This window comes from Phaethon aethereus (assembly GCF_964289735.1).
Source record: "Phaethon aethereus genome assembly, chromosome: 3".
In the NCBI taxonomy this organism is placed as follows: domain Eukaryota; kingdom Metazoa; phylum Chordata; class Aves; order Phaethontiformes; family Phaethontidae; genus Phaethon; species Phaethon aethereus.
Window position 1 is genome coordinate 76,422,113 of NC_138576.1, and position 13,520 is coordinate 76,435,632.

Genomic DNA, 13,520 nt, shown 5'->3' on the forward strand with positions numbered 1-13,520 from the left:
GCAAAAGATGGTACGAAGGACAGCCCAGCGTGGGAAGGGCTGTCTGGTCGTCCACAGGTGCGAACCCCGCGCCGGGCCAGGGCTGAACACCCACCTCAGCCGGGGAGTCGCAGTGACACAGGGGACGGGGCAAAAAGGAGCGTGGTGCGCGTGTAACACGCGTGGGCCAGCCTAAACTCCCGCGGGTGCCGAGGGACAGGCTCAGCGCTCGTGGTCCCCCCGAGGGGGAGTTTCCCGAAGGAGCCCGGCCAGGGGACCCTGGGGGTAGTGTTGGAGGGCTCTATGGGGCACAGGGAGCCAAACCTGGCGCCCCCTCACCCATACTGGGTATGGCGCAGCCCCTTGCAGAACTGCACCTGGGTTTTGTTTCAGAGCAAGGTGATCCCTGCGAGGCCCCACCGCCGGGGCGGGGGTGCCGGGGGCGGGCAGCGGCGGCCGGGCGGGCCGGGGCGCGGGCGGCGGGGCGCGGCGGGGGGGCGGAGGGCCGGCTCCCGCCTCGGCGGGGCCGCCCCGCTGCAGTCTCCCGGCAGCCCGGGAGGAGGAGACGGCGGGGCGCGCAGGAAGCAGCGGGGCAGCCCCGCGGAGACGGACGCCGGGCGGGCGGCATCTCCGCGCCCCGCCGCTCCCGCCGCCCGCGCCCCGCGCCCCCCCGGCCCTATGGCGGGGCCCGCCGCCCCCCGCGCCCCGCCGCGGCGCTGGGCCGCCCTGCTGCTCCTGGCCGCGCTGCTGCCCGCCGCCGCCCCAGGTAGGCAGCCGCCCCGGGCGCCCGCCCGCGGGTGCCGCCGCTCCGCGCGCGCGTGGGTGAGCGTCTGCTGGCCCACGCGTGTCGCTGCCGGCCCCTGCGCCCGGCGTTGCCCGGCTCGCCTCCGTGGGGTGCCTGGCGGGGAGGCGTGCGTTTCGAGGCGCTGGCGGCGGCGGCCGGCCGGCTGCTTTGGGGTGCCGCGACGGCATCGCGGGGGGACACCCCGCCTCGCCGGGCCGGGCCGCCTCCCGTGCCCCGGCAGCGGCACCTGCCGCTGCCTCGGGTTTGTGCCGGCACCTCCGCCGAGGCCGGAGCGGGCGGACCGGCCACTGCAGCGCTGTCCCCCCGAAGGCTGGGGTGGGAGAGACGAGCTGGGGGGGCTGTGTGTGTGTGTGTGTCTGTCTATCTGTTTGCAGAGCCGGGGCGAGCCCGGCACCGAGGGTCCGGGGGACCCCCGCGGCTCTCGGACACCGGGACCCTCGGTAGGTCAGCCCGCTGCGCGGGGCTGCAGCCTGCAAGGACGCACCGGCTAAACGTGAGCTGGGGGCAATGGAGGGTTGCTGCCCTCCTGCCTTTAGTCCGTGCGTGCCTTGATCCGCTGGCAGCGGGTGCCGGTCCCTCCCGTCCCCTTTGGGGTTGGCTGAGGAGCCCCGCTCCCTCGGGGTGATACCGGGCAGCCCCTGCGCTGCGCATCTCTTCAGAAAGGCAGGCGAGACCCCTCTTTTCTTCATTCCCACCCTCGGACCCCTCTAAGTCGGACCCTGGCGAGGCTGGGGCTGCTGTCAGGCTTTCCCGGGCTCTCAGCCTCTGGTTTAAGCTGCTCTGGAGTGGCGTGGGGTGGCTTAACTTCCCCGTCCTTTCCCGCGTTGGAAGCGGCACACGTTAACTGCAGCCCCCGCAGCACTCGGCACCGCAGGCAATGCTGAGCCCCGGGTCCGTCTCAGCCTGTGCCCACAAGGTCTTTGCACCAGAGCACTGCTGAGGGGCAGGTATAGGGGGACATATGGAGGCATTTCAGCACCAGATTTTCACTGCTGGGGTCACAGTGGCCGGGGCGGTACGGGCCCACCGGCTCACTGGCTCTGGACCTGGTGGCTGCCCCATCTCCATCCCAGTGCTGTAGCTGCAGCGGAGCCAGGCAAGGACGGCAGCATCTCACCCCGCCGGCAGCTCAGGGCTCGGCAGGACCTAACGTCACCCGCGGTGCGTTTTAGTGTGCAGTTAAGCAGACTGGAAAGATCTTCTTAACCTGGAACAAGGAAAAGATCTTCAAGCCTGGTTTGAAGACCCTGCGCAGCCCTCTCTTCGTGGGCTGCGGAAGGTGCGTGGCTTGTGGGGTGCACGGTCCCACAGTAGCGGCGGAGCGCACTTCCAGGAGGCTGAGCGCAGAGCAGCTTTGTGGGCAGGTGCCCAACCATCTCCTGCCGTCTCTCTTTCCGTGACGTGCTGTGCCCGTCCAGGCTAAGTCTGGAATCACTCTCCTGGAAGTGGGTTTGCAGTGGCTTTGTGGCGGTGGGGAATGGAGGGGGAACTAGATCTGCTGTTGCTGGGGCTGCTGGCTGGCAGGCGTGAGGGGAAGGAGGGAAGGGAGCAGGGGAGTTTTTGTGCTGATGGCATGGGTGACATCCGTGGGAAATGTCATCGCCTCTGAGGAAAAGTGCTAGCTGTTGAACACAGGCAGGCTGTTGCTTCTCTGGCTGTGTAATGTCTAAAGTGATTCTAGGGGAGTCTGAAACTTTATGGAAGTTGCATCCAAAATTTTCAGTACAGTCTTTCTTCATTTGCAGTCCCACACCAATGTGCTGTAAAACCAGGCCAATTTCTGAACAAACCCAAATGTCTTGGCATGGTGCTGTGCAGAGCCCTGCGTGCTTCCCCAGCTACGGACCTCTGGAGTGCACCAAAACCTGCTCGAGTGGGAACACTGTGCTCTTAACCCCCAGAGGGGCTGTACAGGACTTGGCTGTGGGCTGCATGTGTGCTCCTTGTCCCTGGTGGTGTGCTGGCCATGCTGAGTGGTCACCTCTTTCCTTCTCCAGTCTAGAGAGTGGTTTATAAGCAACTAAACCCAGACTGTGCCCTGAAGAAGTGCAGTCTCAGGAAGGAGAGCTAGTGGGTGCTGGAGCCCTTTCTCAGGGGTTAAAAGCTATCGCTGAGCTGCCTTTGCTGCCCTTGTCTCTGCTTTCTCATCTTCTAGCCGGTTTTGAAGTGGTTCCCTTCCCGTTCTCCTTTCCTTGCCTTTCCAGCACGCACCTTGTCTAGCTGTCCTGACCCAAACTCACACTGCACTTCGAAGCCTTTGCCCAAGCGTTGTGTCTGGGAGATGGGGAGGCTGCTGTGGAGGGTGTCTGACAAAGGAAGTGAAAGAGCCCTTCATTTTTGTCCGTGGAAAGAAAGATTTTTCCCCACTGAGGGTCTGGTATTGGCCTGTGCTGTCATTGACTTGGCTTCTGTTTATCAAAATGGAAAGTCAGCTTGGGGCCTGTGCCCGGGGTTGCTATGCACAGGCTCTCGGTCCAAGGAAGCGTAAAAGAAGGGTGTTGTGCTGGAGCCAGTTTAGGGGCAGATCCCATTTGTGTTTTGCCAAGAGAGATTTTTGTTGCTTGCTGCCAGATCCTGCGTGTGGGAGGATGTAGAGCACATACTGACAGCGGAAAGCAGTCCTCCTGTAGAAACCCTCCTTGGTTGCTTTTATACAAAACAATACAAGCACCACCTGTGGCCTGTGGGAGAAATTTGGGAGGAACGTTAAGAAGAGGCTGAGCTCAGAACAAGAGCCTTGCTGACTGCAGCACTAACTCTCATTTTCCTTCCTTGTCTAGACTGTGTGACATAAACAGAGGAAGCAGAAGGATCTCCAAGGGAATTTTCCACTTCATTTAGCTCTAAGGAATGTATCATCTTCTCAGTTATTTAGGACAATGCTGTAATGGTCTTAACTGTATAGCTCTGTACCAGCCTCTGGGTGTGTCAGAGGTATGAAAGCTCTTGTGCTGTCCAAGTCTGTAGTTCCAGCTCTTCAGACAGTGCATGGACTGAGGTTGGCTGGACATGTGGTTAAGAAGCTGAGCTATACGGACAGGAAATAGAGGAGCGCCGAGTAGATCATGGAGCAAAATAAAGACATGGCATGCTTTCTGTCTGCCTGGAGAGGGAATGGGATCTTGTCTGTATGATCCAGTGCATTGAGTGAGCATTCGTATGCCCCAAAAATATAGCTCCCTCCTCAGGCACGTTCAGTGCTCGAGTGACATTGACATTTCTCATGCAGGACACTGAAATGGTAAATGTGGCTTCTGAGTCTCAAGATAACTGAGGTTGGACTTCATGTCTGCTGCAAGTTGTCTGTAGCCATCTGCATGATCTGTCCATCATCTTCAGATCAATGAAGCAAAGCAGTTACTTTCACTAGGCTTCATTTCTGGTGCTTTTCTGGGATCCGTGGTTTCTCCAGCTGGCAGCTGTGTCACTGTGTCATCCAGCTCTCTCCATCACTGGGGAAGTGTTCAGGCGTATGGCTAAGGTAGCGTTGGGATGTGCTGGCAGGCATTGCGTCTCTTAAATTTACACTACTGCAGCTCAGGTATAACAGGGACTGGAACCTTTTCCTGACCAAAGACCTCTAGAGTGAGCCTAGTGTTTGGTAGCCCGGGTGTGATCCCAAGTATTCAAAAACTTGCAGCCAAACCAGCACCTTTTTTTTTTTTTTTTTTTGTCCTACTTTTGAAGTGTCAGGATCCGCTTATCTTGTTTAACTTGAGTTACCTATCTTCATAAATCCTTAACTCCCCCCTCACCTGCCCCAGCAAGCTGTTCATAACCAGGTGCACTTGTGTATCCCGGGAACATTTACGGCTTGTTGCGTGTGTGACTTCTGCGGAGGGGGAAGAGGGAGCATGGCCGTTCGGCTGTGCCTCCCGCCGGCTGCTGACCCACTAGCAGGTGAAGCAGTCCCTTCTCAAGAGGGAATGGCCTAGACATTGATGTGTCTTCCTCTCGGGAAGCTCCATGCGGCTGTTTTCTCCCCGAAGCTGCAGGCGTACTGTGCTCCGGAGGGCAGGCCCAGCCCTGCAGATGCTGCGCCCATCGCTCAGGCGGGTACCAGCGCTCCCTGTTCTGCTTTTCTCCCCTCCCAAATCGCCACTGCTCTTTTCTGGTTTACAGCCCCTGAAGCAGCAACGATTTCGCTGGTGTGTTGCAGTGCAGGATTGCTTTTGTTCCTTTGAGTGTGGTTGAAATTTTAGTTGCCGGGAACTGTGAATGTTTTCATTATTCCCCAAGATGAGAGATCGCTTCACCTCTGCAGCTCGTGTCCCTGCCCAGCGCGGGAGAGAGGGATGAACCGCCGGGTTGTGTGGCAGCGAAATCCCGAGGGGAGCAGCAGATCTTGAAGCTGGGGAGATCCTTTCCCTCTGGCTCATGAAGAGCTCAAGTATTTTGCTTCCATGTGGGCTGAGAACTTGCATTTTGGCTGTGTTTGCACTGACACCATAGCCTCTGAGGAGTGGTCTGGCTTACATTTTCAGGGCAATAGAGGAGTAATGGGTGTCTTGAAGAAATGGGAGGTCGTCTGGAAGATCCTTCACTACGCGTGACCCACTATAAAGCCTTTGAAATCACGTTTACATTTTCTTATATGTGTTATACCAACACTTATTCTGCTGCGCTATTGGCTGCAAAACCTGCAGTCTGTGTTGAATGTTCACAGACTGAAGTGCCAAAATAAGCACTGCCAAGATCAAGACAGTGGCTTAGAAAGCACAAGATTTAAAAAACAAGAACTGCTGAGATCTTTTGCATTGCTGTCTGTTCTCTGAGTCTCAGGACACACGTTTCTAAGCTTTCCTCCACACCCTGGATGTCTAGGGATTTAGAGGGACGGTATGGCTTAGCTTGCATCTCCACTGCCTGCCTCTTACCAAAGAGACATTTAGACCAGCAAGGGGATTTTGCACTGACCCTGTACTTGGCTAGATGGACTCCTGCCACTCTGGTCCCAGCTCTCGCATTTATTCTTACTTGCAGGCAGAGCAGCGTTTGCCTGCAGCACCTCCGTAGTTGGATTCATTTCCTCTGGGGACGCACAAGCACCTGGAAAGTGTCAGGTTTCCCTGCTTCCCTTTAAACTTTAGACAAGCTTGTAATGAAAAGGAGTTTTTTCTAAGGTGGACCACAGGGTTGAGTGCTTAACTACTAGACTGGTAGCAGAGTTAACAAGGGCAACATCAAACAGTGTTTACATGGTGTCTCCTTCATTGCGTGGTCTTGTCTTGCCTGGGGAGATGGGAGGTTCTGCTGACAGCTCATGTGTCTCTGGTCCCCAGCAAGACCTGTGTGGGCTGCTGAGCTCCGTCCTCCTCCTTCCTCCTGCAAGGACAAAGGCGTGCGGCTTCTGGGTTTCTGACCCCCATAGCTCTGCAGATGCCGATTCCTCCTCCCCAGTTCCCCGGGACTGCTCTTTGGGATGTAACGTTAGGTTTTCTCTTCTCCTCCTCTGCCCCTCAGAGTTTCTGCAAAACGCGTATTCAAGCTTCAGCATGCTTTGTACTGTTCACAGCATTTACAGGACGGTTAAAATCTGTGTAGGTCACATCATTAGTCTCCCAAGCAGCATTCACCGTACATCGCTCTCATCGAACTTGTAACCCCCGGCCCGCGTTAGCTCTTCGTAAATCACATCTGCGCCGTGGGATGCGGGACCTCTTCCTGCGTGCCGGGCCCGGGTGCTTAGCCTGGCTGTGTCGCACCCCCGCGCTGCGGTAAGCGCTGACCGCGCTTCAGTGCCTCCAAAATCGGCCTCTGTGTGTGGCTCCATTTCAGTGGAGGTGTTGCATTTGCTAGAGTTGGTCTATATTTAAAGCAAACAGCCCCAAGGAGTGGAGAAGCAAGGGAAGGTGGAAGAAAGACCCAAGCCACGTAGAAATTGTGTGCTCTGAACAGAGAGCTTTTCCTAAACGAAGAGAATATTGTTAGTTACATCAGACAAAATACTGAAATCCTGTTGAAAGGAAGTCAGTCCAAGCTTCTTCTCACCTGGGAAGAAAACCTAAAAGGTGCATCCAGATTTAATGATGTACGTTTTAGAAAGCGGTCTGGAAAAGTGTGCGTTTTAAATCACCCCCCTTCAGTGAGTAACTTGATCATCAAATCAGCTCTTCATTAAACAAGGCAAATTACCCTTTGAGGACTGTGGAGTGTGTTCATATTTCATTGTTCCAGCGCAGCTATTTCACTATTACTTAGTCATCAAGTCCTCTCGAGCATCTCACAACGGTCCTCGTTCCAGCAAATCTTTCTGACTGTTGTATTCTTCTGGCGTTAAACTGATTATTTTTCCACTGGAGGAGTCGGTCGTTCTCGATATATACATCTGCTGTAAAATAAGAGGCAACTCTTCAAATGTTTATTTTTTGTCATGTTTACTGTATAGTTGGCTGCAATATTTTGGCTGAAACTTTTTGGGAAAAAGTACAGAGCTGCTGGAGCTGGAATGTTAGTTTTTCCTTGTCTCTAAAAAGAAGACAAAAATAAGAGAAATTGAATAGTCAACATAATTTGTTGTGGTATTCTGTAATGAAGTGCTTTATCCCTCCTCTCAGAGTGGCGTCCTTGGAAGGGTGTACGGAGTGAGAAGGGGTTTAGCTGGTAACAGGCAACAACTGCGGAGTTTATCTTAAAACTCCTACAACAGAAGGCAGCAGATGTGACTGGCAAACCATGCTGCCATGGCTGGCGACCAACGACGCCCAGCCCGAGCCCCGCCACCCGCCTGGCCAGCCCCCGCAGAGCCCCCGGATGCTCCCGCTGCCGAGGGAGGGGCGCGTGGGAGCAGCACCCCGTGCCGCCCCTGCCGCCCCTCCGGCAGCCTGAGACGTAGCGTCGTGTTTCCAGCCTCGGGAAACCAGCGTTTTAGTTTTGCTGAGGTGCTTGGGCCGGCTCTGAGAGCACCTCAGAATGCAGGCTGCGGCCAGGTGGATGGAGGGCTGGGTTTAGGTGCTGGTTTGGCTGGTGGGTAGTGTTGTGCTTCACGCGGCAGCGCCGCTGAAATACCTTTGGGCATCAGCATCCAGCCCTGCATGAGCAACTGAGCTGCGCTTTCGCGTGATCTGAGTGCCTTTCCCTCTCACCACCTTTTGAAGCCATGCCGAGCTTGGTGACGTAATTGTGTGGTCTTTAGCGTCGGATACTTGGCAGATAGCCCCGCAGCTCAGGCACGGAGAGGCTGGAGCGGCGTGGAGGGGGACTTGGCAGAAGGCTTGCCGCACTTTTTCCGAGTGGGTGCTCTGGGTTACGTCCCCGTAGCCTTTACTGTCTGTGTCAGCTGAGCTTCGCAGCGGCTCCTCTCCTCCTGGGCTGTCGGTTTGACATTTCTGCTTTCCCAAAGTACATGTATTACAAACAATTTAAAAGCGAATGGCGGTGATGGAAAGGCTCCATCTGGCTTGACCGGACTGAGATTTTGGCCTTGATTGCAGGTTGCTTGTATTTTTCATGTATGTACTTGGTAAGTGTCCGAGGTCTTATTACTGGGAAGGTGGGCTGGGGGTTACAAGACCTGGTTTCTTTCATAGGTCCAAGAAAAACTTAAAAAAGTGACACCTCACCTTTCTTGGCCCTGTTTTAAAAATGAGTTGAATGCTTTTTCCACGCTGTGGTACCGGAGGACTGCCCAACCTAAGCCGCTGTTCTCTTCTACTTGAAACTTTCCAAACAAGAAGTTGCGACTGAAATAATTTGTGAGATGCTCAGTAATATCTCCTCAGGGTTTTATCAAACCTCAGTAAGAGACAGCTGCTTTTGTGCTGTCCTCACACGTGGCACCCCTGCAAAGCAGCGAGCTGACTGACCCCTGAGGAGGAGAGGGGTGCAGGCACTCGGATTCCCCTCTGGGACTCAAGACACAGGTTTTGATGCTGTCCCTGCTGTAGACCCCCTCTTGTCTATTGTGTATTGGGCTGTGATTTGCGACACGCTTACACACGTGCTTACCTGCCATGTGTGGTGGTACTCCCTGAAACCGCTGGACGTAACTGAAGGACATATATGTGTATTATCCTGCTGGATGGAGCCTGCAGACTGATGTGGCTTGGTGTCTGCCTCTCCCACCTGGGGGTGTTAATCCAGCTGTACCACAGAGAGGTGCTTGAGGATAAATTCAGTTTGATGATCAGGACACATTTCTCTGGTGACTGAGACTGTGAGCAAAGGCTTGGAGGGCCTGAAAATTTAGAGTAGCCCAGCTTTCCATTTGTTCCAGTCAGTAAACTTCAGAGTCTACTTGGGACTGTTTAGAAAGTGATTTTCAGTTCCTGCTTTTTGTTGATTCCTGTGTCCTTAGCTTTGTGAGTGAAATGATTTGCTATCAGTCCAGACGCTTGCTATGTTGTAGGTGCTTAGAGCAGCTTCAGTGATGCTGGAGCCCTTCTCCTGAGTCTCAGGCCCAAAGGTGTATGTATGCAGAGCCTCTGAGTGCGTGGCTATAAAGACCTGAATATCTTTTCCTACCACAATGACCCACCAATGGCATCCACACCTTGAAGTGTCTGGTGCTTGCAGACACAGAAGAAATTGCTGTCTTCCAAAGAAAACAAACCCAACAGAAAATGAAATAAAACAGAAACACAGCTCCTCTGTGATGGCACAGCTACCATATTGAAAATCTAGAAAGTCTAACCCTTAAACAGCAATATTAGCGAGCCAAATTTTTTTCTTAGATATGTATATTAATGTACTTTTTTGTTTGCAATGTGGTGATTGCTGTGCCAGAGCGCTGAGTTCCTGTTCATCACACTTTATGGCTACCGTAAATCAAGCTGGTCCTCCCAGGTCTGGCGGGCGTACTTACATCGGTGTCAGGGGACTGCTCCATGGGCACCCTTCACGAAAGCCCTTCCCAGTCAGGATCAGAGCTGCTGGGCTTCAGTCGCGGAGTGCAAGGTAATACCTGCGTATTGCCACGAGATGTCTCAGACCATACGTGCTCCTCAGCTGCCCTCGCAGCAGGTCAGCCCCCAGCGCAGGACGTGCCATGCCCGTGGAAGTGCCAATTGCCGAGGGCCAGACACCTCCCCAAACGCACTGGCTTTCCTCTGCAAAAACTGCTGTTTAAATTACTCTCGGGGAGGGATTACTCTCAGGAGTCCTGCGTCCAGCTCTGGAGCCCTCAGCACAGGAAAGACATGGACCTGTTGGAGAGGGTCCAGAGGAGGCCACCAAAATGATCAGAGGGGTGGAACAGCTGTCCTGTGAGGACAGGCTGAGAGAGTTGGGGTTGTTCAGCCTGGAGAAGAGAAGGCTCCGGGGAGACCTTATTGCAGCCTGCCAGTACTTAAAGGGGCTTACAAGAAAGACGGGGACAGACTTTTTAGCAGGGCCTGTTGCAATAGGACAGGGGGTGATGGTTTTTAACTAATAGAGAGCAGATTTCAACTAGGTATAAGGAAGAAATGTTTCACACTGAGGGTGGTGAGACCCTGGCACAGGTTGCCCAGAGAGGTGGTAGATGCCCCATCCCTGGAAACATTCCAGGTCAGGCTGGACGGGGCTCTGAGCAACCTGGTCTAGTTGAAGCTGTCCCTGCTCATTGCAGGGGTGTTGGACTAGATGGCCTTGAAAGGTCCCTTCCAGCCCAAATTGTTCTATGATTCCATGATTCTATGATGAGTGGTACAAGACATTGTGGGGTTCTGCTAGTGTTTGGTACCACGCTGTGCAGGTCGGGCTGGAAACCTGCATCTGATGATGTGACGTGGTGCTGAGAATGAGTGCAAAATCTCAGAGGGGTGGAAATAGATTTCAGACCATCACTTTAGTAAAGTGAAAAGAGAAATGGCTTTGTATTGGCTTAAGTCTTTCCTTGCAGTGGCGACAGGCCAGCTGTCCCGCGCTGTGCCAGCACAGGGCAGTCGTAGCTACACAGGAAGGTTGGTGTGAGCATGGCAGTGTCCGCACAGCACTGTACTGGGAGTGCGTGTGGGAGAGGATGGTTTCCGTGCTCCCCTTTGGGAATGGAGGGAAGCAACCATCACTGCATGTGTCAGTGGAGGGGAGAGCAAAGGAAATACAAGAGAAAACGAGTGGTTTTTTTCTAACACCAGCAGGGAGAAAGGAGGGATGCCAGCCCAGTGGAGAGAGCTGAAGCGAGACCTTAGATAACTGATGGACCTCAGGGTCTGCTGTGGGTAAGCATCAGAGTAGCTGATGAGTTGGTATGGATGTTTCCGAAAGAAGGTGGTGTGCCTGAAGAGAGGGGGGTTATTTTCAGCATGTTCCCACCATTCTACCTGCTGCTTTCCTTGGGGAGAAGCAAGTTTTTTCTTAAGACCAGAGTCTTGAAGAACAACCTGCTAATAATTGCAAGAAGTGTGGTAGAAACAGACCCTATGAATCCAAACATAAGAGCCTCCATAAAATTAGCCATAGGGTTTGCAAGACTTTTGGCAATTAGGAGCCATTTGGCTTTTGCAGCAAGAGAGGCCTCTTGCAAATATATATTTTAAGCTGCTTGTGCTATATAAATATACATATATTTAAAAAAAATATTATGGTTACAAGCAGTCCCTGTAAAGACTGAGAAAGCAAATAGTGAAAGTTTGAAATGTCTGCAGGAGCTGTTGAGTAATTTGGAGCCTTTGTATGGAGGAAAATTGCTGTGTTTCAGGAAGCTTTGCTGCTTTAACAAAATGTTTGTGCTTCTGAACAATAGCAGATGGCCAACTCAGAAGACGGTGGCAAGTTGCTTAAGCTACTTGTAAAGTAGTGCAAATTTCTTTGCCTTGCTAGTAGCGGCCAGCTTTGGTTTGAGGGGTCCAAGCTAGGGTTTTGTCTCTGCTGTCACTGCAGGGCTGCTTCACCAGTGTTGGCCATGCAGAATGTCCAGATCTAGGCTGCCCATAACTCCGTTGAGCAACGTCTCCTTGCGTGCCATGCAGATCTAGTTGAAGCCCTGTGATAGTTGTAGATGTTACTCTCATAGAAACAAGAGTTGATTTTCAGCAGGAGCTTATTAGAGGGACTGGCCAGTGTTGGTTGACGGGATGTTCAGAGCTCACAGGCAAAGTGGGCAATGCCGAATGGGTGTTCTGGTATTTGAAAACTTCATTGCCTCTGAACTGCACCGATGTCAGCTCAGTGCCAGAGGGTCACCTACAAGGAGTCAGAGACTGTACTGTATCAGTACATCCTTTCACTCCTCCCCTCCTTCCATATTTCCCACTTTGGATATTCAAACCTCCCACTTCGGATATTCATATGAGGATACATTAGTAACACAAAATGGGAGTCTGTGCATGTTGGTAAGGTATGGCTCTGGCAGGCTGCTAGCTATGGTGTGTTAAAGACTCTGGAAGTCTAGCATGGTCCTTTCTGAGACTTGCTCTCCTGATTTTTTGCAGAGGCTTTGTTGAGTTGAAGGGTTGGTTTTCTTCCCCAGATGTCCCTCTTGCTGTGTATCCCACCGGTGAGGGTGCTCTGCACTGCGTGGGGAGAAGCCACAAATATTGCACCTCAACATTGGAGGTCAAACCATCAGTTGCTTTGCAGATATTTTTATTTTCAGTTCTAGATATGCCTAGGCTGAACCAAGGAAGATGGCATGGATCCTCTTTTACAAACCTGCAGAGCTGTGAGTGCATCTTTTCAACATGTTCAGCTGCTTTTCAAGGGTGTTAATTGGGTAAAATCTTTGCTGACCATCCCAGCTAATAGTTGGCAGACCATGATGTGTAAATTGATGTGGTGACTGCAAGTGGCTGCTGCCGTTTGCCTCAGTCATGTCTGCTCAGCTATGATAGGACTAGTTATAGAGTAATGTATAATACAGCCTGGGGCTTTGCATGAAGACACTGCCCTGAATATGACTGCAGAGATTTTCTTTCTGAAAGTGAAATGAAATAAGAAGGTCGTTTATCGGTAATGAAGATCTGTGCCTATCCATTTCATATCTGAGCCCAACCTAGGGCAGAGCTCCCAAGGATAGTGATAATATTATTCTGGCTGTTTTCTTGGCATGCATTTAATTTAGTAGCTATGAATTTTGCACTTTGGGAGACTTGGAATGTGTGCCGCCAGCTTCCCCTTCCAGGGTACAAAGCTATGTATGTACTTTTTGGAAGATCTTTTACAATAAATAATGTGGAATAAAGTTATTTAGAAGAGTCAGGGCTGGTGTTATTTCAAGACATGAATTGTGAACAGTTTTATATTACAGGTAGGTAAATAATGTTTTAGTGTTTTGTATTTGTATTTTTTGTGAAGAGGAAGAAGCGAAGACTGTGTTATTTTAGAATGTATTTTTTCCAATCCCTGTGAAGAAACTTAATCTCTGAGAGCTGCTAATGAAAGAGCAGAGACTAGCGTTGAGCCAGTGTTTTGTTCTTACCAAACCTGTACCTTGGGAAACTCAAACTTTTCTGATTAATGAAAGGTTTGCAATGTGAAATAAAAATTGAGAGTTTTAACTTTTTTTTCCTTCAATGCATGAACAAGGTTGAATTCCTACTCTCTGACTTTGCGAGTCTGAAGCATTTTTGGCAGTTTCTAATGGAAAGTTGAACGTGTACTTCAACTAGAGATGGAATGGAAAGATTTTACATAAACATGTGAATCTCCGGTAGATTACAAAATCTGTGCTACTTTACAGGAGAAGGGAACAGGTTTAGATATATTGAGGTGATTTTGGAGAGGTGTAAACCAACCCCTCCACATACAAATAATCCAGAGCCCTTAAGGAGGATGATTTGATGAAGTCTGTGATATGCATGAAGGAATGAACCAAAAG

The 13,520-nt window shown here is 52.0% G+C and overlaps 1 protein-coding gene across 1 annotated transcript in view; it reads left to right on the top strand.

Annotated features, from left to right (window-relative positions):
* Positions 1 to 657: 657 nt before the first annotated feature.
* FNDC1 (fibronectin type III domain containing 1) overlaps positions 658 to 13,520 on the top strand; it is a gene marked incomplete at its 5' end in the record, with an annotated part of 74,788 nt that continues 61,925 nt past the window's right edge. Inside the window, one exon of the mRNA XM_081997929.1 lies at positions 658 to 745. Within this exon, the coding sequence (XP_081854055.1) occupies positions 658 to 745 (88 nt within the window). The remainder of the gene's footprint in view (positions 746 to 13,520) is intronic.